We start from the raw sequence: 27,641 nt of genomic DNA, 5'->3' as shown, positions 1-27,641 counted from the left end.
GGTACTGACTCGATGGAACCTAACAACAACAACAACAACGTTTATGAAACTGGACTGCCAGATCTTTCTTCCTTAGAAAGGCTAGTAGGTTCTATCCCTTTGGTCAGCAGCAAAGCACTTTAACCACTTTGGACCCAGAGCTCCCTGAATTGCCAATAAAGGCAGCTAAAAGCATCAGATCATAGAAATTAGTGTCAAGAAGTTATTTTAAAATTTAGTGCCAGTTAAAATGTGACATTACTAATGAGACCAGATATGATAATCTCATGAGTTTTTATGTTTTGTTGTTTTATTTTTTTGCTGAGTTTTGTGTTCTGTTAGAAATTATCCTATCAAATAACAATATGTTCAGTAGTACAAGAGCTGAAACTGCCTTAGAAACTATTTTGAAATTTTCTTCAAGATAATTGTTAAATTTAATTTGTTGTTGTTGTTACGTGCCGTTGAGTAGGTTCCGACCCATAGTGACCCTGTACAGGGTTTCCGAGGCTGTAAATCTTTACGGGAGCAGAATGCCTCATCTTTCTCCAATTAAGTAGGCTTTATTACTTAGTACAGCACAAATATCTTTCCTTATTGACATATGAATTCCCCGGGTCTTTCAACAATGGATTGTTCTATCACAAGTAGTTTAGGCTCTATTGATTCTTTAAAAGGAAATTTCATGCTGGTGGTATAGAATCAGGAGAAAGAAGGATGTCTCATACCCAGAAAGTGTGCCGGGGGAAAAATTAATTACCAGTGAGTTCTCAGTAATTCTAAACAGACTTTAAAAATTGAAGAAAGCCTTACTGAAAACATTATTTGTAAGACTCTCCTTTGAGGAGGCAGCCCATCTCCAGTTGTATTTTGAGTGTCTTGTCATCCTTCACTATATTGGTCAATGTCTCACTGCTATTCATAAGGTTTTCACTGGCCAATATTTTTTTTAGAAGTGTGTTTCCAGATTCTTCTTTCTAGTCTGTCTTAATCTGGAAGCTTTGCTGAAACTTGTGCACTATGGGTGATTCATAAGCCTTAGATTAGTTGTTGCTGTTAAGTGCCATTGAGTCAGTTCTGACTCATAGCGACCTTGCATAGGGTTCCCAAGGAGCAGCTGGTGGGTTTGAACTATCAACCTGTGATAAGCAGTCCAGTGTTTATCCTAAGGCACCCCACCAGGACCAAGTGTAAACCGATTATGGTACCCAGTGACCTTGACAACACACTTAAGAGTTGATACAAAATGTTGTTGTTGTTAAGTGCTTTCGAGTCAGTTCCGACCCATAGAGACCCTGTAGAGGGTTTCCAAGGAGCAACTGGTGAGCATGAACCACCAATCTTGCAGTTCAAACTGATTTTGCAGTCTAGCACCGCATTAACCCACAGTGCCATACCTGGATAGCATGGGGGGAAACTGTCTAGTGTCTACAATTTTTTAATTGTCAATCTAAGGACAATTTAGGATAAAAAATACTGGACTCTGGACTGTCACTATCATTTTGTTGATACAGTGGCAATTCTCTGAAAGAAATGGAATCTCTGTTTGCCAAACTGAATATATCTACAATATGAGTACATAGAATTACACTCCTCAGGCACTACTTCGGATCCAGACTTCCAGGATTACATCAACTGAAGTACAAAATATCTAAGAACACATCATTTGAAAGGTTACATTATGTTTATATGATCTATACTGCCCATGTACAGACCATTTCATGCAATGCTTATACATTTTTATTAGGATCAATATACCATTTAAATAACTGGCAGTATAAATGATTCATTGTTGCTATTAAATGCTGTCAAGTCAGTTCTGACCCACAGTGACCCTGTATAAGGTTTCCAAGACATGGCTGGTGAGCTTGATTTGCCAACCTTGTGGTTCAAACCAACCTTGTAGTCTAGCGCATTAACCCACAGTGCCACTCCAGGACTTAGCGCTTCAAATACAGCATGCATTCCAAACAGCAATGGAGTCTTCAGAAGTGACATTGTCTCCATGTTATTATTCTCCTTCATTAAGTTATTACAATATAATTTTATTGTTTTGCATCATCAGAAGTGGAAATACCCTCCCAAATATACTTAGAAAAATTCTGTGGAAAAATAAGTACAATTTTATGAGGTTCATATATATTTTGAAAATTGGCCTTTAGTAATCCATAAATCATTCACCATGGCATATAAATGAACATATTTTTCAGATCATCAGGATAGCAATTGAGCAATCAAAAGATTTGATTATTTAATTGTAGCTGGATCTAGAATCTTGTCTTTTTTCTCAACTACTTGTATGATATAACAGAAGTCAGAATTTCTGGATCTTTATGTCTTTACCTCTATAATGAGTAGGTGGGGCTAAGTAATCCCTTTCTGCTGGGAAGTTCTCTAATTTTGTCATTGAGCTTCTACCAAAAATAGAGCTCCTCTATAAAACTAACAGTGCAAGTGAAAATGGTACTGACCATATCCTGTAAAATTAACTATATAAATAGTAACATCAACAGCCAATGGGATTGTGGAGCACTACAGAAATAAAACTCAGAAATATAACAATCTTCACATCTTTAAAGATTTAGATAATGTACATAAACACAGATGACTATTCACAAAACAGAAATTGATAAATTTTCCCAAACTCTAATCGTGTTTCATTACTTTAATGAACATGTGAAGTGGTATTCATCTGTCAATGGACTTGAAAGAATTTTAAGTGAAATCCAGCTTGGTTTGATATAAAAATATACACATTATAAAATAAGTATATTAAATTAAAAAATGAAATATTATTGAAACGGAAATAAGAATTTTAAAGTATTGAAGCCTTTTGTGTACATAAGTTAATCATTGTTTAAACTATCTAACACTAACTTCATAATGCCAAGTTATTAAATTATTATGAGCAGACAAAGAAGAAATCAAAATTAAGTACAAAGAATAATGGACTCAAAAGTATCCCTGGGTAATTTTCAAGTATCAGTTCAATCACATACTCAAGAGACATTTACTGTATATCTTATAAATACTAGGTACTACTATATTAGAAAGCTCTGGTAGTGTAGTGGTTACGAATTGGGCTGCGAACGGCAAGGTCAGCAGTTTGAAACTACCAGCTGTTCCGCAGGAGAAAGATGAGGCTTTCTGCTCCCGTAAAGATTTATAGCCTCGGAAACCCTGTACAGTGTTGCTATGAGGGAACCAACTCCCCGGCACATAACCAACACCACCACTATATTACAGGAGTCCTGGTGTGGCGCTGTGGGTTAATGTGCCAGACTACAAAGCCGTTTGTACTGCAAGGTCGGTGGTTCAATCTCACCAGTTACTCCTTGGAAACCCTATGTAGGGTTGCTATGGGTTGGAATCGACTCGACAGCATTTAACAACCCCAACAATAACAACTATATTAGAGCTAGTGGAGTCCTGTTGTGGTGTTGAGGGTTAATGTGCTAGACTTCAAGGTCAGTTTGAACCACAAGGTTGGAGGTTCAAGCTCACCATCCGCTCCTTGGAAACGCTATACAGGGTTGCTATGAATCAGAACTGACTCAACGGCACTTAATAACAACAATATATTAGATGCTAAGTACTATATTAAAAGTTGTCAATGACTTCATTTTCCTCAGATCAACCATCAACACTGATGGAAGCAGCAGTCAAAAATCAAATGACATATTGTATTAGGCAAATCTGCTGCACAAGACATCTTTAAAATGTTCAAGAGCAAAGATGTCACAGTTTGACGATGAAGGTGTGCCTGACCCAAGCCATGGCATTTTCAATAATCTCATATGCATGAGACAGTTGGACAGTGAATAAAGATGACCATAGAAGAATTGATGCATTTGAACTATGGTGTTGGAGGAGAATATTAAGCGAACCATGGACTGCCAAAAGAACAAACCAATCTGTGTTGGAAGAAGTATAGCCAGAATACTCCTTGGAAGCCAGGATGGCCAGACTTCATCTCTCATACTTCAGACATATTATCAGGAAGGACCAGTCACTGGAAAAAGCTATCACGTTTGGTACGGTGGAGGCTCAGATAAAAAGACAGACCTCCAAATGGATGGACTGGCCCATTGGCAGCAATGATGAACTCAAATGTAGTGATTGTGAGATTGGCACAGGACCAGGCAGTGTTTTTGTTTAGTTGTGTTTAGGGTTCCTATGAGTTGATAGTGTCTCAATGGCACCTTACCTAATATTAGATGCTGGACTCCTGGTGTAGCGCTGTAGGATCAGCACTGGATCAGCAGTTCAAAGTCACCAGCAGCTCCTCAGAAACCCTATACAGGGCTGTTATGATTTGGAACTGATTCGGTGGCACTTAGCAACAACAACATATTAGATGCTAAGACAGTTAAGTCATGGCACTCACATCCAGTGAGTTCACAGTAAAATCAACAAGTAAATATGAGGCTGCATGGTTCACTAAAGGCTTTTACATAAGAAAGTACCAAGACCAGGTTTGCATTTTAGAAAGATAAATTATGGCAGTCCGTAGCTCCAGAACTATTACAATGAGTTAGTGTAGGCGATGGTGACCTCAACTAAAGTAAAATCAATGAGACGGAAGGAGAGCAATTGATTTACCATCTTCTCATTTCTGTTTCTGCACCTATAATACAAGGATAAAAAACCTCTCATTTAAAACTGATCTTTTTATATATATATATATCTGAGTGTTAAATAAACAACATTGTGACAGCATTTGTTTATCATCAAATATTCACTATGTCTTGAAAAAGAAAATACGGATGGATTGGTGGATGGATGAATGGGTGGATGGAGGGAAGTAAGATGGAAGGGAGGAAGGGAAGGAGGCCAGGAAAAGATAAAAGGAGGTAAGAGAGGTGACAGACAAGCAGGGAGGGAAGAAAAACAACGAACTTGGAAAAAAGTCACCAGGAAGGATAACAGTTGTTGTTGTTAAGTGTCATTGAGTCTGCTCTGACCCATTGAAACCCTGTATAGGGTTTCTAAGGAGTGGCTACCGAGCCTGAACTATGACCTTGAGGTTCAAATTGACTTTACTTTAAAAGACTAGGAATAATGCCTTTTTTCACCCATCAAACAAGAAAACTTTAACATTCAGAAGGTACTGGCTAAGGCACAAAGAAAAGTCTTAATCTCAGTAGTGAGGAATATTTAGTCATAAACTGAGTACTGATTTGAATCCAAGATAAGCACGGGATTAAAAGGCGGGTTTGAACCACAAGATCAGTAGATGAAATTCACCAGCTGTTCCTCAAAAACCCTATACAGAATCATTAAGAGTCGGTACTGACTCCACAGCACTTAACCACCACCTCCAAGAAATGCTAAAAGGAAGACCATTCAAGAATTAAACTATTTTCAAATAACTTAAATGCATACCAGTACAAAGAACAAAGGAGTTCTAGTGGCATATGGTTAAAAACACTGTTGCTAACCCTAATATTGGCAGTTCAAACCCACCAGAGGCTCTGCAAAAGAAAGGTCCGGTAATTTGCTTCCGTAAAGATTACTGCCAAGAAAACCCTATGAGGCAGTTAAACATTGTTACATGGATTTGTTATTAGTTGAAATTGACTGGACAGCACACAACAACAGGAAGATTAATAATATAAACACAAATAGAGACAAAGAGGATAGATAGATAAACAGACAGATAGATACATACATATATACATAAATAAATACATAGATAGATAATATATATTTCCAGCACCAATAAGGTAAAATTCAACATGCTGGCATCCTCATACAATTACCAGATATGCAAAAAATAAGAAACAAGAAAATGTCAACCATAATGGGGAGAAAAATCATTCAACTGAAACCCAGAACTGGTACAGGTAATAGAATTACCAGTCAAGGACATCAAAAATAGCTATTAAAATTGCATTTCGTTTCAGAATCTTTGTTATAACACTAAAAGCATGAGCACCAAAAGACAAAATAAATAAACTGGTCTTCAATAAAATTAGTATTTGTACATGAAAGGGCTTTACAAAGAAAGTACAGAGACAATACTTGAGAACTATGTATCTGATGTGGTTCTGTGGGATAAGCTCTGTAACTTCTTATCACAAGTTCCAAATTTCAAACCCACCAGCCGCTCCTTGCAAACCCTACTATACAGGGTCATTATGAAAAGGAGCTCTGGTAGTGTAGTGGTTACCAGTTGGGCTGCTAATCTCACGGTCAGCAGTTCGAAACTACCAGCTGTTCTGCAGGAGAAGGTTGAGGCTTTCTGCTCCCGTACAGATTTACAGCCTTGGAAACCCTGTACAGGGTCGCTATGAGTCAGAACCAACTCCATGGCACACAACAACATGAATAGGAACTGAATCAAAGATACTTAATGACAACAACAATTAACATCCAAAATATAAAAGAACTACTACAACTGAATAGGAACAGTGAAAAACAGCCCAAATAAAAAAAAAAAGAAAAAGGACAAAAGATTTGAATAGAAATTTCTCCAATGATATGTAAAAAGCCAGTAAGCACATGAAAAGATGTTCAATATAGTTCGTAATAAGGGGAATGCAATCCCAAACCACAACATAATACCACTTTACCCTCACTGCTGGTGGTTTTATGACTTGCTCCCGAAGCTATAAATTCTGAGTGACTCTGTATAGGGTTTCTGAGGCTATAAACTTTATGGAAGCAGAAAGCCTCATCTTTTTCTCGAGGAGCAGCTGATAGATTTGAACTGCTGGCCTTGCAGTTAACAGTCCAACTTGTAACCTACTATGCTACCAGAGCTTCTTTTTACTCCCAAGAAGTGTTATTTTCCATTTCTCTGATAATAGTCAATCTTAAGATAATTATCAGAGAAATGGAGAATAATACTTTTTGGAAGCTTGTGGAGAAATTTGAGCCATTCTGTATTGCTCATTCTGTATTCATTGTGGTTATGAATTGGACTGCTAACCTCAAGGTCGGCAGTTTGAAACTAGCAGCCATTCTGCAGGTGAAAGATGAGGCTTTCTGCTCCCATAAAGATTTACAATCTCGGAAACCCTGTGCAAGGTCACTATGAGTTGGAAATGACTCCATGGTACTTAACAACGATAACATGTGAAATCATACAGACATTTTAGAAAAACGTTTGGCAGTTCCTCAAAAAGTTAAATATAGAGTTATTGTGCTCTTGTTAAGTACCATTGAGTCATTTCTGACACATAGTGAATCTGTATAGGATTTCTGAGGAACAGCTGTTGGATTTGAACTTCTACCCTTGGGGTTAGAATTCCAGTTCTTATCCTACAGCGCTACACTCCCACAACTCCACTCCTAGTTATATATCCCAAAAATCTGAATAGTAGGGACTCAAGCAGATACTTGGGAATCCTGGTGTGGCTCAGTGGGTTGGTTAATGCACCAGACTGCAAACAGTTTGAACTGCAAGATGGGAGGTTCAAGATCATCAGCCGCTCTTCGGAAACCCTATACAGGGTCGCTATGGGTTGGAACCGACTCGACGGCACTTAACAACAACAACAAGCAGATACTTGTACTCCAGTGTTCATTGCATCATTATTCACAGTAGTCAAACAGTAGGAACAACCCAAATGTCCAACAACCAATGAATGGTACGTACATACAATGGAAATAATTCAACCATTAAGAGAAATGTTCTGATACATGTACAGGTGAACCTTGAAAACATTCTGCTGAGTGAAGTAAATCAGATATCAAAGAGCAAACATTACAATTATTGTTGTTGTTGTTACTAAGTGCTGTCTTGTTGGTTCTGACTCAGCAACTCTGTATAGGGTTTCCAAGGAATGGCCGGTGGGTTTGAACGACCTTGCAGTTCAAACTGACCTTATCTGACAGTGCCATACCAGAACTCCAAATATTGTATAATATTATTTATATAAAATACTTAGATTAAGCACATGCATAAATACAAAAGTTTATGAGTAGTTGGAAGAATGCAGATTAAGCACTGGACTGCTAATTACAAAGCTAGCAGTTTAAATCCACCAGACGTTCCTCAGGAAGAAAATGAGGCTATGAGGTGAAAGTGACTTGAAGGCACCTAAGAACAAGTAGGGGTTGAAATTGAGGGGGAAATGAAGAGTTGCTTTTATGGAGCACTGTTTTTCTATTTATAAATAAAAAAAAAAACATTTATAAATAGATGCACAAATGTTGAATGCATTTCATGTCACTGAATTATATACATAAAATTGATTGACAAGGCAAATGCTTAGTTATATATATATTTACCACTGTAAAAATTTTAGAAGTTGTATACCATTTGTTTTAAAATAGACCTCTAAGATATAAAAAAAAGGCCCAAATTGAACTTTATAGATAACTTATAGGAAGTCAGGTGAAAAAAACACACTAGAGAGGATAAATAGTTTAGATATTGAAGAAGAAAAGATAGAAACTATTCCAAACAAAATATATAGATAAAAGATAATTCCAACAAACAAAATAACCAAATAGAGAATCAGTAAAATGAGCTGCAAGGTAGGTGGTTTAAACTCATCAACCTCTCCTTGGAAATCCTATCCAAGGTAGCTACGAGTCCAAAAAGACTAAAGGGCACTTGACAACAACAAACCATCAAGTAGCTTAATTTACATGAAATTCTAGTTTCCTAAGAAGAGGAGAAAGAGAGGAAAGGAAAGCTTTTTGGATTTTATTGGATAAAGCCTTCTTAGATATAACACCAAAAGCATGATTCATTAAAAACACACACACATACAAACTGATATGTTGTTGTTTTTAAGTGCCGTCAAGTCGGTTCTGACCCATAGCGACCCTGTACAGGGTTTTCAAGGCCGTAAATCTTTACAGGAGCAGAAAGCCCCATCTTTCTCCAGCAGAGTGGCTGGTAGTTTTGAACTGCTGACCTTAAGGTTCGCAGCCCAATTCGTAACCACTACGCTACCAGAGCTCCTTAAACTGATATATTGGGCCTCATCAAAATGTCTTAAAATTCTTTTTTCAAAAGATGATCTGTTATTAAAAGAATGAAAAGACAAGTTGAAAACTGGAAGAAAATATTTGCAAAGTATATATCTGACAAAGGTCTTGTATCTAGGATACATAAAGAACACTTGAAAATCAAAAATAAGAAAAATACTAAAACTTTGAAATTAGAATCAGGCCTCCATTTTGGTTCTCACCCATTATTTGGTCTGGGATAAACACCAACCTCTCTGTGTTCCTTTTTTCTTATTTACAAATTGACTCAAAGGATCTCTGACTTGCCCCTTTCAGGGAATTGCTAAAAGGATTTGAAAGATAACACTCCTATGTAAAAGTGTTTTACAAAATTGTTAAAGCTTCACAAGCACTTGAACTTGTTATACCAAGTTTGACTTCCAGGATAAAATAGATGCAATTTAGAATACAGACACTGTCCAATATCAGGAGGCTGAGGCTAAACCTTCAGCTTTGCTACAGTGTAGCTGTGTGATTTTCTTACAAAGCCAGCACTCGGCCAGGTATCAATTGTTTACCTGTAGTGTGAAAAATTCAAATGATATTTTCAAAAGTATGCGCTTCTTGGGGAATAGCAGAGATTGTGGCAAACACATTTTTCCTTCATATTTTTAATTTCAGTGCTCTGAGTGTTTAAAATCAGAGGCTGCGCAGCTGTTCCTGAGGCCACATGTTCATCTTTAGAGACTTTTAATCATGCATTATCGGGGGTAGTCAGGGAAGAAACCAACTTAAAGAGCTTAATTAAATGATAAATGTGTGTCAAAGTAACTTGGATCAAATTTCATTTGCTTTTAATTTAAGAATAAAGTGATCTTTCATGTCTGTTAGACTTTTTGGTGCACTTCAAATACAGATTATAAAACCCATTATCCATACCTGGAAAGGCTGTATGCTGGAAATGGTGAGATGCTTCCTTATCCATCTGTTGCCTTGATTCCCAAATATCTGCCATAGCAGCTGGCCCCTTGTGTTACTCCAGACTCGCTGGTAGATGGCCAGTCTATAAATGTGCTTCCCGAACATGTGGTAATGGAAGCGGAAAGTACAGATGCTTGTAGCAGTGACATTAAGGACCGGACTGAGTAAGGCAGCCCTGTTTTGGAACACTTGTGGCTCTGAGGATTCGATGTAGAGATAGTGTCCTTTAGCTGTGCCCACAGTATTATCCTTCATTGGCCCCGTATTAAGTGTTGAAGTGGGACCCTGGTTCCTGATCCAATCAAAGTCATCGTCTGTATCTTGTTCCCAGTTACAAATTCCAGTTTCAAAGTTACACTGTAGTTCTGGTGCTGAAAAATACCACAAAATATTTGCAAAATTGGCATTAAATAATTGGTAGTCATAATTAAAATATTATTAAAGTTGATACTTTTCTCATGCCAAGGCACGTCATTTTGATTTTCGAAGTGTTGCATTACAACATTTTTAAAATGAGTGAATAAATTCTTGATAATGTACAAGTATTAAGTAACAATCACTTTATGAACTGAAGATAAAATTGCTTTGGCTACTATTTCCCAAATGCCCCTTATGTCCAGCTCTTCTGCATTTCTAGCTCTCTACATGTACTGCCATAACTCTAGGCAAATAATCATGATCCCATAGCTGACTCATTGTACCAACTTACTGGTTTAGTGGATTTCAACAGTGGCAGAATATTACAATCACCAGGAAGTACTTAAAACCACCAAAGCCATGAATTCATCTCCAGAGATGTTGACTTAAATTAGTCCAAGAGGTGAGATGTGCATCAGAATTTAATATGAGCTCCCTTTGTTGTTATTAAGCACCTCTGAATCAGTTCTGACTCATTGTAACTGAGCATATGGGCTCGTGGTGGGTTTCCAGTAGGTTTGAGGGGCCAACATTTTGGTTAGCAGTCCAGTGCTTATTCTAGAGTGCCACAAAGAGGCCCCTTTGCTTTTGCTGTTCTTACCAGGTGCCAATGAGTCAGTTCTGAATCACAGCATCCCTATGTACAACAGAACAAACCACTGCCTAGTCTTGGGCCATCCCCACAACTATTGTCACGCTTGAGCCCATTGCTACTACCACTGTGATATTAATGATTTTCTCTGATGATTTATATATTATGTTGGGTCACCTCTCTTTGGAATAGGCACAAATATGGATCCCTTCCAATCCATTGGCCAGGTATTTGTCTTCCAAATTTCTTGGCATAAATGAGTTAGTGCCTCCAATGCTTCATCAGTTTGTTGAAAGATTTCAATTTCTATATTCCCTCAATTCCTAGAGCCTTGTTCTATGCCAATGCCTTGGTTTAATTTTCTTCAATCTAAGCTTAAACTTACATATGAGCAACTGATGATCCGTTCCACAGTATATTCCTGGCCTTGTTTTGGCTGATAATATGGGTTTTTTTTCCCCCGCCATCTCTTCCCACAGGTGTAGTCAACTTGATTTCTGCGTAATCAATGTGGTAAAGTCCATGTGTACAGTCATCTTTTATGTTGTTTTTAAAAAGGTGTTTACAATGAATAAATTTTTGGTCTTGCAAAATTTTATTATACTGTTTCCAGCATCATTTTTATTACCAATGCCATATTTCCCAACTACTGATCCTTCATTGTTTCCAATCTTCCCAGTCCAATCACCAGTAATATCAATACAGCTTGATTGGATGTTTGATCAGTTTCAAACTGAAGATGTTAGCAGAATTCTTCAGTTTCATCATCAATGGCTTTAGTGGTTGGTGTATAAATTTGAAGATTAGTAGCATTAACTGTTCTTCCTCATAGGTATATGGATATTATCCTATCACATACAGCACTGTACTTTAAGATAGACCTTGAAATGTTGTTTTTAATGAATAATGCAATGCCATTCATCTTCAATTTGTCACTCCAGGCATAGCAAAGCATATGATTGTCAAATTCAAAATGGTCAATACCATTCCAGTTCAGTTCACTGATGCTATGACATCGATCTTCATGTATTCTCTTTCATTTTTGACAGCTTTCAGTTCTCCTAGATCACACTAGGTACATTCCATGTTCAAATTATTAATGGATGTTTGTACTTGTTTCTCCTCATTTTGAGCTGTACCCCATCAGCAACTGAAAGTCCCAAAAGTTTGACTCCATTTGTGTCAACACAGTCAACTCTACTTTGAGGAGGCAGTTCTTCTCCAGTAGACTTCTAAACTCCTTCTGAACTTAGGGCCTCATATTCCAGCACTATATCTGACAATATTCTGGGGCTAGTCATAACAATTTTATTTTCCAATACTATATCTGACAATGTTTCACTGTTATTCATAAGGCTGTCAGTGGCAAATCATTCTTTGAAGTAGTCTGTCTCTCCTTCTTCCTATTCTGTTTTACTCTGGAAGTTCAACTGAAACCAGTCCACCATGGGTGACCCTGGTGAAATTTAAAATACCAGTGGCATAGCTTCCAGCATCACAGTAACAACAAAAAAAATAGTATGACAAACTGACAGACATGTGGTTGCAAGGTCTACTTGTGATGTGCTGTGGTGTCGGCTCTGACTTGTAGCAACCCTATACAGGGTTTCCAAGGCTGTAAATCTTTATGGGAGCAGAAAACCTCATCTTTCTCCCATGGAACAGCTGGTAGTTTCGAACTACTGACTGGTGATTCTAATATGCAAAGCTCTGTACCTTTCTATATCCCCATCTTTCAGAATTACATGGAATGCATGATAAAATTGCTAATTCCCTGGTAAAGTACCATACAAACACTAATCTTTTAAGATCTAGTGTAAAAGGTAGGAATGCACTTTTTTTAAAAAAAACTTTTTGCTGTGAATTGGTGACTGTTTACAGAACAAATGAGTACTCCATTCAACAATTCAGTACATTTTGTTTCATATCATTGATTGCAACCCCCACAATGAAACAAGTACCTGTGATAATTCTCAAGCAGGTGTTTTCTAGAACTCGCTCTGAAAAATTATTCTCTCTGTTTCAATTCTGCCCTTCACGCCAAGTTGTCCTACACATTAGTGCTAAATAAGTAGAGCTGGTTTCTTAACAGATTACCACCAGGTCAACAGTTCAAGCCCACCAGATGCTTTCAGGTCAAAGATAAGGTTATCTGCTCCCATAAAGACTGACAGTCTCAGGAACCCCACAGAGCAGTTCTACCCTGCCCTTTGGAGGCCATTATGAGTTGGAATTAACTTGACAACAGTGGGTTAGGGTCTTTTGTTTTTCACGCCAGATGATAATTCTTTAATGGCAGTATTATTTTCCTTCTCTATTCAGAATCCTTTCATATTTTCTAGTTTACAATCAACTTAAACATAACTCCTCTGTCTTTAAAGCACAACATTCTTCAAATTAAAATGTCTTTCTGTTTGTCCCTAACAATCCTTCGTCATAGAGACCTGGTAGTCCAATGGTTCAAGCCCACAAAGCAGCTTGAAGAGAGGAAGACCTGTCTTCTATAAAGATTACCATCAAGAATATCCTCTGTCAAATGGAGTCACTGTGAGTCAGAACCTGCTTGATGGCACCTAACATCAACTACAATCCTTCCCCATGATATGATATGCATCATCTTCCCTGTGTGCCTCACACACCTCATTTCTTTTTTCACTCTGTAACTATATTTAAGGTAATGTCAAGCCCCTTACCTCTCCTTAATTGCATCTCATCAGCGATGGTCTTTCCATCTCTGGATTATAGCTCCTTTGATGGAGAGCTTTCACGATTCTAATTCCTTTTCTAATCATAGTTAACTAGTATCTTTTTAAAAGAAATATCTACCTACACTTCTAGACTGACATTGGAACAAATTCTTTTTTCAAGATGTGAGGATTTTGTTGACACCAAGTATGTGCTTTTGACTAAATAAGATAGATTGTACATTTGGCACTATTTGGGCAGAGCTGACAGGATTTAGAGCTAGTTGGTGGTTCCATATTTTAGCTTCATTTTACATAAGTTAATATTTAAAAAAAAAAAAATAAATGTCAGCTGTCCTTTAATTATTCCTCTCAGTAAATGCACTTGGAACGAAAGGTGAACAAATACTCTGAAACAGTAAATAAAAGTCTATGTGTATAAACTCAGTCAGGCAAGAACAAATCATCTGTCTCTGAAACCACAGAGCAGGAGCTTACACCTAATGAAGGGAACCAAGTGAGTAAATGTCAAATGGGGGGTGAGCGCTCATTTGATATTTCCTCACTTGTGACTAATCAAGCCCAGATGTGACATGAGCTAGGGACCTACAGTGTACTCTCCAGGTGTCAGTCTTTGGCTGTGCAGCAGAAGGAGAATGTCAAGTTGCTGAGTTTTTTGACATCAAACTGGTACCAAAGCCAACAGATTTTTGTATGGCCTGTCTTGATACTGACTGCATACTCAATCTTCATTTCCAATGGGAACCCATGTAGCTCCACCCTTGAAAAAAGATGCTGTCCCTACATATGTTAAAAAATCAAAAAAGTACATCAAGGATTTCAAGATGTCTAATGCAACCTGTGCCATAGTATTATGCCTACAGGGAAAACTGTAATAGAAACCTACTCTCTAACGCTACTACTATGATCTTAAAACAATATACAGTCACAAGAGGTATTTTGGTATTATCCTTGTACTCCCACAATCCCAGGCTGTTAAGTTAACAGTGAGGAATCTGAAGGCTAACTTGCTTATTTTCTCTAACAGATGGACATTTTTTTTAAGGAGTAGAACTAGGGAAGCTTGAAAAAGATGAAAAGGCTTTCTAATTTTGCAAAAATAAATGATCTTAATGTCAGTAACATTTCTCAGAACCATCGTTGTCAAAAATCATCAATTTTATTTATATTCACTCAAATATTGTTGTTAAATGTTGAGCCACTGCTGAGTTTGAACTGCTGACCTTGTGGTTTAAACTGACCTTGCAGTCGAACGCTAATCCTACAATGTTACACCATAGTTCAAATATTATACAACTCAAATAATAGATGTGTAAATGTGGTGAGATGTATGGTAATTCTTACTTTAAGATGCCTGACCTTATCAAGAACAATCATATGTATACACAAAACGCTCTACAATGGTTTACATGGAGATTTCTTTAATGTAATGTTTCCTATGACTTTTTAAATGTTTTATGATCCCACTTTGGTTTATAATTAGATTCCCAATTTAATGGGCACATCACTTGGTATTTAAGAATTGTTGATATTTTGGGGCAAGGAATCTGTCTTCTGAATCATTCAAACTTTATTTCCTGACAGATACTAAAAACACTTTAAAAATTTAGCTTCTGATTCATTTTCAGCATCAAATTCATTCAACACTATTTGGAGCTAACTATATTATATTACAAAACCTATACAATAGTTGGAACTGCAAAAATTAGAAATGCACATCCAAACTTTTGAATAATCTGTCAGAAATGTAGGACTTATATTTGACGGGGCTAAGACTTACCTTTCACTAACTGCTTTCTATGGTCAAAAATATCAAATGGTGTAGAGGGCTACATTGTTGTTGTTGAGTTGGTTCCGATTCATCGTGACCCTGTATGGGGTTTCTGAGGAGCAGCTGGTGACTTTGAATCACTGACCCCACAGTGCAAACTGGCCTTGCAATTCAGTGCTTATCCTACAGTGCCACATCAACATGGATTACTAGCTAGGCTGCTAACTACAAGATCGGCAGTCTGAAAGCACCTACCACTGCTGGAGAGAAAGACGAGACTTTCTGCTTCCAAAAATGTTTGTAGCCTCAGAAGCCTCATACAGGATCACTATGAGGTCACTCAATAGCTCATAACAACAACAACAAATACATTCTCAAAACTGAGTCCTTTATCTTCATGCCCATCACTGTGACTCAAGCTGTCCCTCATTCTCTTATAAACTACTTCAAATCACAAGGTCAGCTGTTCAAACCTACTTGCTGCCCCTCAGAAACCTTATATAGGGTGGCTATGAGCCAGAATCAAATTCACAGCACTTAGTAACAACAACAACATGGACTGTCAAAAGAACAAACCAAACTGTGTGGGAAGATGTGCAGTCAGAATGTTCCATAGAAGCCAGGATGGCCAGACTTTGTCTCTCACGTTGTTTGTTGTTATTGTTAAATGCCATTGAGTCAATTCTGACTCATAACATCCCTGTATAGGATATCCAAGGAGCAGCTGGTAAGCTTGAACTGATGACCTTGTGGTTTATAATGAACTTCTGGTCAAGTGCTTTATACTACAGTGCCATACCAGGACTCCTCATCTTTCATACTTTGCACATAGTATCGGGAGGGACTAGTCCCTGGAAAAGGATATCATGTTTGGTAAAGTGGAGGGTCAGAAGAAGACCACCAAGATAATGCACTGGAGTACAAACAAGGTTGGGAGCTCTACCTTGGAAATCCTGTACAGGGTTGCTATGAGTCAGAACTGACTCAATGGCAGTAAACAACAACTCTCTTTTAGTCCATTCATTACACTGTATCAATAGTGACATTGTATAATATGCCAATTTTATCATATTACCATTCTTCTTAAGAACTCTCAGATAAAGAAAAACTTCCTTAACATGTACTAAAATGATTTGCAAATCTGGCCCCCACAACTTCTCCATCTTCACCTTGTACCCTATTTCTCCTTCATCCTCTTGCTCCAACCACATTGACTTATCTTCAACCTGCCGTGCAGTCACGCATGAAGGCTTTTGCTCTCGCTTCCAATTTTTCAGGCCCCTGCTAGCTAAGTACTCATTTCTAAAAAGATCATTTCTCTAATTATACGAACTCAAGGCACCCTTCTTTGTAGCATCTCTCTAAGATGCAATTTTATTAACTATTTTAATATCTATCTCTCCTATTAGATACTAGGCTACCTGAGAGCAGTGGACTGTGTAGTTGTGTTCATCACTGTATCTCAACTTACAGGGACCCCCGTGTGTGTTACAGTAGAACTGTGCTCCACAAGGTTTTCTTTTCTTTTCTTTTCTTTCCTATAAGATATTCAATGACTGAGGTGATCACCAGCCCATCCTTCCCAGTTGCCTCTGGGTTGACTTGAACCTCCAACTTATTGATTAGTATCAAGCACTTTAGTACTGTAACTATTTGCATCTCTCACAGAAGGGCTCAGCACATACTATGACAGTGGCATGCTACGTATTAGTAAACACTATGGAGTCCTGGTGGGCTGCTGTGGGCTAATGCATCAAACTGCAAAGCCGTTTGAACTGCAAGGTCAGTGGTTGAAGCTCACCAGCTGCTCCTTGGAAACCCTATACCAGGTTGCTATGGGTCGGAATCGACTCAACGGCACTTAACAACAACAACAACATGACTTCTTTAATTAATCACACATGGTATTCATCAGCTTTGGGAGGTATTCATCAGCTTTGGGACTGTGGTTTATGTCAAATGGCTTGATTCAAGCTCACCACTAGTAAAATGAGTAAGAGAGCCCAAAGCAACTTACCACAGTCGGCTTCATCAGTATTATCACCACAGTCATCCACCAGATCACATAATCGAAGTTTTTCTACACAAGCCTTGGTGTGTCTGCACCAGAAACGATCTGATCCTTCACAGCTCTCAGCAGGAAGAGGAAGAGAACAATTCTCAAACCTGATGTCATCAATAGCAGAGACTCCATCATAAATGCCAAGACTCACTTTATCTAGCGACAAATGGAAAGGTTGAGTCAGGCGCCCAAGCTGAATGATGGCTTCTGACCATTGGTTGCCCTGATTGTATAAGACTCTCCAGAGGACTGTGGAGTCTCCGGATTTTCCCACGTGCAGTTGCAGTTCAGCTGCTCCCACCGACAAGCCATAGTTATAAAACCTGGAAAAGAGAACCCACAAGAAATGAAAGTCATTCATGGAATATACTAAATACTTAACTTTTGGACTCATCCAGTCAGCTAACAATTAATAATTAGTCATCATGAATGACTTCTTTATTCCCTACAGCAATTGTGGTTGCCCCTTTGTAAGAGCTTATCTGCTGAGGTGCACACTCCAGTTCTCAGGGCACTGGGAATCTTCCTCAAGGAGTTCTGTATACAACAGAGGAAGCAGTCTTAATTAAATTAAAATCCACAGTTTGAGGAAAACAGTCCCTTTCATCTTAAGAAATGAGCATAACAAATACTGTTAACAAGCACCAAAGCAAAATGCTAATTGTGTGAATATAATAGGATAGCTATTTTTAAAGGAAAGCCAGGGGCCAACTACAACTGCTAATAAGTGCTAGAAGATGCCTGGACTGAAGTTTTCTGCTCAAATTGTCTGTGTGGCACAAAGGAGATGTTTTATGTGCTGTACATTTTCTCTAGGGGAAAAAAAAAAAAAAAGCATTTGTAGACCAATTGTCACTGACAGCCTTTCGAAAAATATATCCAATTAAATTTAACACGTTTACCCAAAAGGTAAACACAAAAAAATAAAGATCTGCTTTATCAGCATTCCCATGTTTTATCAAGACATAAAGCAGAGCATGGAGAAAGGAAATCTATGCTTGATAAGGTAGTTCTAGTCCTGGTATAAGGAGCTCTGGTAGCGTAGTGATTACGAATTGGGCTGCGAACCTTAAGGTCAGCGGTTCGAAACTACCAGCTGCTCCGCGGGAGAAAGATGAGGCTTTCTACTCCCGTAAAGATTTACACCCTCGGAAACCCTGTACAGGGTCGCTATGGGTTGGAACCGACTCAACGGCACTTAACAACAAGAAGTCCTGGCATGGTGCTGTGGGTTAATGCAATGGACTGCAAAGTCGGTTTGAATCACAACGTTGGTGGTTCAAGCTCACCAGTCCCTCCTCAGAAACCCTATGCGGAGTCATTATGGGTCAGAACTGACTTGAAGGCACTTAACAAACATCCTTTCTAGGAGGAGACCTGGTGGAGTAATGGTTTAGCAGTAGGGCTGTTAAACAAAAGGTCAGCCATTCAAATCTACCAACTGTTCCACAGGAGGAAGATGAGGCTTTCATTTACAACCTCAGAAACCACACACAGGGTCTCTGTTAGTCAGAACCAACTTGATGGTACATGATCACCCATCCTTTCTAGAGACTCCAAATGTCCTGCTAGACCTCAAAAGAAACATGTCTCTGGCAGGTTTCCATCTCCCCAAACATTACTTCCAAATTTTCCACACCTGGGTTTTTAGCATCTGGTAAGATGTTTATGTACAACACATTATTTGAAGGAGAAAGTATAGATAGAAACATAATTATCATTATTATTATATCACTATTAACATGTTATTAGTTAGCAGCCGCAGTATAAGTGCAACATTGAAACAGAAGTGAGACTGTGCTCATCCCCTAATATATAATCCCTGGGTAATCAGCCTGCATTTATAATATTTACCAGAAAGAGAGTGTACATTCAGGTCCTGTCTGGCTGAAAGTTGGGCTCTGGAGTTTAGCAATTTGGGAGAAACTGCTGCTTTTCTTCAGAATGAACATAAAATGCCCTATTAGGATATAAAAACAGAACATTAGTTAACCTACTGGAATTTAAAAAGTGACGCATCTCTTTTACCCCTACACTGAGGAAATTCTCATGCCCAACTTAACTCTACAATTAACACCACATAAAAGTAAAATAAATAAATAAAAATCAATGGAAATGAATGTTACTCAAATGAACTCTTAAAGACACAACAATATCATCTATATCTAGGCCAAAGTAAGGCCTAAAACAATTGATTGATTTGGTTAATTGCATAAAAATACTTCTCAATACTCTCTCCTTACTACTCATAATAGAATTATTCCTTACAGACTGTAATTAGCAATCTAGAACTGTCCTACTAATAACTTCCAATGCTTCTCTTTCCCTTCCCAGGCCAAATTGAGCAGTCTAGAAGCAGCTAGAGATGGCCTCTGCTCACTTCTTACCTTGGGCTGTGCTGTGAGTGTGATCTCCAGGTGGAGCCTGTTGTTCAAAATCAGCAGAAAGGTCATTTCTGGAGCTCCATGTCCAGTCAAAATGGTCACCACCAATGGCTTCAAACCAACCACAGCTATTTTCTTCAAAATCACATTTGGAGACTGAAGAAGAAAACATGTGGTTCTTACCTAGATTTTTCCAAAATAGTCACACATTTTAAGAAGGATAAAGCACTGAATTAGAAATCACATTATTTTTGCTTTCAGAATCGACTGGACGGACGGCACTTAACAGCAAACAACAAGTACATCATGGAACACATTAGAAGAAAAAGATGGTGTCGGAAACAATGGGTTTGTGAATTTCATACTGTGAAATTGTGAATTAGTAAGGCAGAATTCTCAATTTAAGAAATGAAAAAATCTTTGTAATAGTCTAAGAAAGAACATCATTCACTTATATTATTTAAAGAATTGTCACAGTTCACCTAATTCATTGTTACTCACGTGTGTTACATCAGCTGGAAAGTTGAATTGTTCCTAGAGAGTATTTGAAATCCTGGTGTGACACTTCAGGATAATGTACAAGACCTCAAGGTTGGTTTGAACCACAAGGTTGGTGGTTCAAACTCACCTGCCTCTCCTTGGAAACTCTATACAGGGTTGCTATGAGTTGGAACCAACTCAAGGGCACTTAACAATAACAACAACATAGAGTATTTAACACTAAACTGTGCAATGTTGAATCTTGTTATGGACTGAATTGGATCCTTCAAAAAGATGTGTTGAAGAGCTAACTACTGTATCAGTGCATGGTGAACATGGGTTTTTCTTTGCCAATGTTATCAGTTAAAAATATCACGCAGGAGAAAATTAATCATACAGGAGTAAATTAATCCTCAGCCTTATCCCTCTGAGAAGCATCAGCCTAATCCCTCCGAGAAGCATTTTAGAAAAGAGGGCAGACACAGAAAGAGAGCCACACACCCTGGGGGACGGTAGCATGTGAGGATCTGTTTACAAGCTAAGGACCACCAATAGATGCTGAGTGCTAAAGAGGCAAAGGAGAAACATCCCTCAGAGCCAAAAGAGAGCATGGAAGTGCTGGGAATTGAGACTTCATTCCTCCAGAAACTGGAAAAAACAAACTTCTGTTATTGAAAGCCACTGACCTGTGGTATTTTTGTCAAGGTAACCCTAGGAAACTAAAGCACTTGTACCAACAATCAACAGCTAATATTTGAAAAATTCTATAAGCATCATATGGAGTCCTGGTGTGGTGCTGTAGGTAGAATAACGCGTCAAGACTACAAAGCCCTTTGAACTGCGAGGTTGGTGGTTCAAGCTCACTAGCTGCTCCTCAGAAACCCTATACTGGGTCATTGTGGGTCAGAACCGACTCGATGGCACTTAACAACAACAACATAAGCATCATACTTCATATAATGCTCCCCTGGATGTGTATATTGTTGTTAAGGGCCATTAAGTCAGTTCCACCTCACAGGGACTTTGTGCACAACAGAATGAAACAATGCCCAGTCCTGTGCCATTCTCACAATCGTTGTTAAGTTTGAGCCCATTGCTGCCAATCCAACTCATTTTGGGTCTTACACTTTTTCGCTGACCTTCCATTAACCAAGCAAGGTGTCCTTCTACAGGAACTGGATCCTCCTGATAATATGTCCACAGTATGAGAGACGAAGTCTCACCGTCCTGGCTTTTAAAGAGCATTCTGCCTGTACTTCTTCCAACTCAGATTTGTTTGTTCTTCTACCAGTATATGGCATTTTTAATATTCTTACCACCACCAAAACTCAAATGCATCAGTTCTAGGGTCTTCCTTTTTCAGTGTCCAACTTTCACAAGCATGTGAAGCTACTGAAAATACCATAATTTGAATCCAGTGCACCATAGTCCTCAAACTATTATCTTTGCACTTTTACACTTTAAAGATGTCTTTGCACATATTTGCCTAATGCACTATATCATTTGATTTCTCAACCTGTGTTTCCATCAGTGTTGATTATGTAATCAGGCAAAATGAAGTTTTTGACAACTTCAATCTTTTCCCCATTTATCATTATGTAAACATCCAGTTGTGAGAAATTTTGTTTTCTTCACATTGAGGTACAAACCATATTGAAGTCTGTACTCTTTGATCTTTATTAGCAAGTATTTTAAATCCTTTCACTTCTGGCATGCAATGCCGTATCATATGCATATTACAGGTTGTCATGGAGTCTTCCTACAATCCTGATGTCACCTTCTTCTTTATATAGTCAAGCTTCTTGGATTATTTGCTCAACATACAGACTGGATGGTGAAAAGATACAACCCTGATACACACCTTTCCTTCTTTTAAAACATTTAGCATCCCCTTGTTTTGTTCTAACAACTGCCTCTTGGTCTGTGCATAGGTTCTTCATGAGCAAAATTAAGTGTCCTGGAATATCCATTCTTTGCATTATCATCCAGCTCTATGATTTCCACATTCTGTTGGGTATCCTGTTTGTGAAATGGGTACAAATAGGGATCTCTTCTAATGGTTGACCAAGTCTTCCAAATTTCTTGGAATAAATGAGTGAGTGCTTCTAGTGTTGCATCAGCTTGTTGAAAGATTTCAGTCTGTCTTCCATCAATTCCTAGAGTCTTGTTGTTTGTCAATGTCTTCAGTTCACCTCGGGTTTCCTTCTTTACTATTGACTGTTTAAGTACTAGTGTCTCTTGATCATGTGCTTTCTCTTGAAATTGTTGAACATTGACCTTTTTCTTTCTTTCTTTTTTTTTTTGTTCAGTGGCTCTGTATGTTCTTTCTATCTTCTTTTGATCCTCTCTGTATCATTCAATATTTTGCTCATAGAATGTTTCAATGTCTCAAGTTTAGTTTTAAATTTTTTCATTATTTTTTCAGCTTGAGAAATGCTCATCTTCCAGCACTGTATCTGGCAGTGTTATGCTAAGATCATTTAAGTTCTTGTATTTTAAAAATCATCTTTCTTTATATACAACACATAAATGGTCCATAGGAAACATAATCCATTCCAGGGATTTCAAGGTACATTGTTGTTGTTAAGTGCTGTCAAGTTGGTTCTGACCCATAGTGACCATGTGTAGGGTTTCCAAGGAGTGACTGGTGAGCTTGAACTACCAACCTTGCGGTTCAAAACAACTTTGCAGTCCAGCACATTAACCCACAGCACCATGTCATTTAAATCATCAGTCAAGGAACAGATGTTGATTCTTATTCCAAGCAATACAAAAAGCAAGATTGAGGAGTTTACTGTAAGCAAAAATAGAAAGAAAATAAGTTATTGCTACTGTATAATCTCTCTCTCACACAACTACCTTAAAGGGAACCTTATTATCTATTATCCAGAGAGACACTGTTGTGGAAACAAATGAATATTCTAATGTAATAAATTTTAGGAGTCTGTTGGAGCGATTCATTCCCATAGATAAATCCCAAGAAAGACAGTGATTGTAACAGATGATTACAAGATTAAAATTCAAATATATACTCATTTCTAATATGCTTTGTTCCTCTATGTTTATATACCTATGCACAGTTTTAACAGTCACCTCTGTTGGCTGAAGTCTTAATGTGGAGCTGTAGGATAAGCAATAGACTGTAATAGGAAGGTTGATATTTCAGAAACCCTATGCAGGGTCACTATGCAACAGAAACAACTTGATGGCACTTAAAAGCAACAAACATTGACTAAAGATGTAATAAGCAATGGAATTAGTCTACTAGCTAACTGTTAATCAAATATATACCTTTTAGAACAGCTTTTGAAAATTACACATAGGTAGTTACTGACCTATGAGGTATTTGAGCTATGACAAATTTTACTTAATGCCTATTTTTGTTTTTTGTTTTGTTTTTGTACATATCAATGTTAGTAAACGGAGTCCTGATGTAGTGCTGTAGGATAAGCACTGGACTGCTAACCAAAAGGTTGGCAGTTCGCATCCACCAGCTGCTCCTTGGAAACTCTACACCGGCTGGCCATCAATCATAATTGACTCTACAGTACTTAATAACAACAGTGTTAGTAAAAGAACTCTAGTGAGGCTGTAGGATACACACTGAACTCCTAAACACAAAGTCAGCACTTCAAATCCAACAGCCAATGTGTGGGGGTAAAAATGAGGCTTTCTCCTCCTGTAAAGATTCACAGCCTTGAAAACACAAACCTAACAAGGTTAATGATACGTAGTACGTACAATATTGCAGCATGCAATTTGCTGATGTTCACTTGCAGATGACTAAAGATTGGATTTATACAGATGCTGATAATAAATGTCAATAGGAATGAAAACTAAGAATAAAACTAAAAAGAAGATGTATTCCAGTTATGTCCAAATTAATTTGCCATAGAGTTCTCAAAACAGAATTTAGTCATAAATCAGGGATAATTGATATATTCTTTTTCTGGACATGTTTTAATGATCAATGTTAAAGGTTTTGCATGGATTTTGGAACGTCATTATCAACTTCACCAATTATCATCATCATCAGAATCATCATAATTTGCAGTAACAATTGCAGTTTTATTTAACTCAGAGTTGGTTGTATACTTCGTGCTTTTGCATTCACACAGCATGCCAGTAGACAAGGAATTCCTAAAATGTATGCTTCCATATCTGATGGCTATAAATAGAAAAGCTAGTGACTCTAAAGCTGTTTTTAATTATTGTTAGAAAAATTACTTAAGTGACCTCTCTTAGCTGGGTAAAGATAATTTTATTGACAGACAAATACATCCATTACCTACAGTATTAATGTTATTTTTAGAGCTCTTGACAGAGGTAAAGAAGGTAAATTTATAGTGTTGTTATTAAGTATTGTTGAGTCAGTTCTAACCCATAGTAATCCTGTATAGGGTTTCCAAGGAGTGGCTGGTGGGTTTCAACTGCTGACCTTAGAGTTCTAACTGACCTTGAAGTCCAGTGCATTATCTTGCAACACCACACCAGGACTCCACTAAATTTATGTAGAGGCCAACAAATCTTGTAAGAGAAAGGAATACAGAATCAGATTCCATATCATTTCAGATTCACTGTCAAAGCTCTATGATTGTTGTTGTTGTTAAGTGCCATCGAGTTGGTTCCAACCCATAATGACCCTGTATAGAGTTTCCAAGGAGCGGCTGGTGAGCTTGTGGTTCAAACTGACTTTGCAGTCCATTACATTGGATAATCTCTGTTGTTGCTGTTAAGTGCTGTAGAGTTGATTCTGACTCATAGCTACAATAATAGGGTTTCTAAAAAATGGCTGATTAGTTTGAACCACCAACCTTACAATTCAAATGGACCTTGGGATTAATGCGTATCCCACAGGGCCACACAAGGACTCTGAGGTTCATTCGTAATGAATAAAAATGAAGTGTAGAAAGATGAAGTCTAGGCTGATCATTTGGGCCTCACACAAAGGCTGAAAAGTTCACAGGAGGAAGATGGTCTATTATTGATGGTCAAGAATAGCTGAACGTCTCTTTGGTCTTAGTCACATCAGACAGATTTTTTTTTTTTTTTTTAAAGACATGAAATGCAAGCAATAATTTTTAGAGTGTAGTAACCTGTAGCTCAACTGTCAGCTCCCACAACAACTTATTGAAGAATCTCAAGTAGTAAGATGTATCATGGACCACATCCATTAACAGAATATGTCACCTAACTTAATCTTCATGAAATATCAAAAAATATTATTGCCCCTATGTCAGAGATGAGAAGTTTAAGGTCAAGATAAGAGTTAGCGCATGCTATAGATTGAGTTGAGTCTCCCATAAATATGAGCTGTAAATCCTAATCTTACACCTGTGGAGATCATTCCATTTGGAAATGGCTTTTCTTTCTTAACTTAACGAGGTAGTAGTAGTGTAGGGCTTATCTTAAATAAACCTCTTCTGAGCTATAAATAGAGCAAATTAAGTAAAGCAGGCTGAGTGTTCTGGAATACAATTAAGTGGTCTGAAATACACCTTCTTGGTAATGTTATCCATAGCTTGTTATCCATGCAGTCAAAAGTCTTTGCATAGTCAATGCGGTAAATATATTTCTGTTATTCTCTGCTTTCGGTCAAGATCCACACGGTGTCAACAACAATATCCTTCATTTCACATCCTCATTATAATCTGGCCTGAAGCTCTAACAGGTCCCTCTGTCCATGTACTGTTCTTACTGTCTTTTAAATTATCGTATGCAAAATTTTACTTGCATGTGATTTTAAAAGCCTTTGCATAGTCAATAAAGCACATGTAAATACCCTTCTGGTATTCTCTGCTTTCAAGATCCATCTGAAATCAGCAATGATATTCCTCATTCCATGTCTTTGTCAAATTTCATCTTGAACCTCTGACAGTTCTCTGTCAGTGTATGTTTGTAGCAGTTTTGCAATTATCTTTAGCAAAATTTTATGTGTATGAGATTATTAATGATATTGTCCCATTACTTCCACATTCCATTGGGTCACCTCTTTTTGGAATGGGCACAAATAAGGATCGCTTCCAGTCAGGTGGTCAGGTAGTTGTCTTCCAAATTACTTGGCTTAGGTGACTGAATTCCTCCAGTGTTGTATCAGTTTGTTGAAAGAATACAATTTGTATCAGATCAGTTACTGGAGCCTTGTTCATTCAATACACCTTGGACTTCTTTCTCAGGATCATTGGCTCTTGATCATATGCTACCTCTTGAAGTAGTTGAACATCAACCAATTCTTTTTGGTACAGTGACTTTGTTCCTTCCATCTTCTTTTGATGCTTTCTGCATCATTCCATATTGTGCCCATTGTTGTTGTTGTTAAGTGCCATGGAGTCGATTCAGACTCATAGCAACCTCATACAGGGTTTCCGAGGCTGTAAATCTTTATGGGAGCAGAAAACCTCATCTTTCTCCCGCAGAACAGCTGGTAGTTTCGAACTGCTGACCTTGCAGTTCGCATCCCGATTCATAACCACTACTCTACCAGAATCCTTCAATATTACAAGTCAAGGCTTGAGTTTATACTTCAGTTCCCTCAGTTTGAGAAATGCTGAGCATGTTCTTCCCTTTTGGTTTTCTAACTCCAGGTCTTAGCATAGTTTTATATTTGACTGTGTCTTCTTGAGCTGTTCTTTGTAATTTCCTATTTAGCTCTTTTATCTCCTCTTTTCTTCATTTGCTGTAGCATCTCTATGTTGGAGATCAAGTTTCAGAGTGTCTTCTAACATACATTTTGTCTTTTCTTTCTTTCAATCACAAATAAGTATCAACATATCTTGATGACATGTTTGATCAATATTAGAATGAAGAAATTGGTGGAATTCTTCAATGTCATCATTGCTAATGCCTATAGTCTGTGCATAAATTTGAGTGATAATGGTATTAACTGGTCTTTCTTGTAGGCACATGGATATTGTCCTATTCAAGAGAGTATTGTACTTCAAGGTACATTTTGAAATCTTGTTTCTGATTATAAATGCAACATGATTTCACTTGAATTTGTCATTATAAGCATGGTAAACCATATGATTGTTAGAGTTAAAATGGCCAATGCCAGTCCATTTCAGCCCACATTAATGCCTGAGATATCTATATTCATTTTTGACAACTTCCAGTTTTTCTGAATTCATGCTTCTTATATTCCATGTTCTGGATATCAGTGAATTACTGACAACAATAATGTTGTTGTTGTTGTTGTTGTAAATACCATGGAGTTGGTTCTGACTCATAGTGACCCTGCACAGGGTTTCTGAGGCTGTAAATCTTTATGGGAGCAGAACGACTCATCTTTATCCTGTGGAACCACTGGTAGTTTAGAACTGCCGACTTTGAAATTAGCAGCCCGTTCAATAACCACTATGTTACC

The 27,641-nt window shown here is 37.8% G+C and overlaps 1 protein-coding gene across 1 annotated transcript in view; it reads right to left on the bottom strand.

Moving 5' to 3' along the window:
- The window catches only part of MALRD1 (MAM and LDL receptor class A domain containing 1), a 1,127,868-nt gene that overhangs the window by 898,016 nt on the left and 202,211 nt on the right, over positions 1-27,641 (bottom strand). The window contains exons 15-18 of the mRNA XM_006869907.1: positions 19,802-19,954; positions 19,269-19,374; positions 17,370-17,737; positions 9,826-10,238 (exon numbers count right to left, since the gene is read on the bottom strand). Coding sequence (XP_006869969.1) covers positions 9,826-10,238; positions 17,370-17,737; positions 19,269-19,374; positions 19,802-19,954 — 1,040 coding nt within the window. The remainder of the gene's footprint in view (positions 1-9,825; positions 10,239-17,369; positions 17,738-19,268; positions 19,375-19,801; positions 19,955-27,641) is intronic.

The sequence above is a fragment of the Chrysochloris asiatica genome, unplaced genomic scaffold (genome assembly GCF_000296735.1).
Source record: "Chrysochloris asiatica unplaced genomic scaffold, ChrAsi1.0 scaffold00137, whole genome shotgun sequence".
Taxonomy (NCBI): Eukaryota; Metazoa; Chordata; class Mammalia; order Afrosoricida; family Chrysochloridae; genus Chrysochloris; species Chrysochloris asiatica.
Note: the sequence above shows the minus strand (reverse complement) of the source record. Positions and strands in the feature narration are given on the sequence as shown.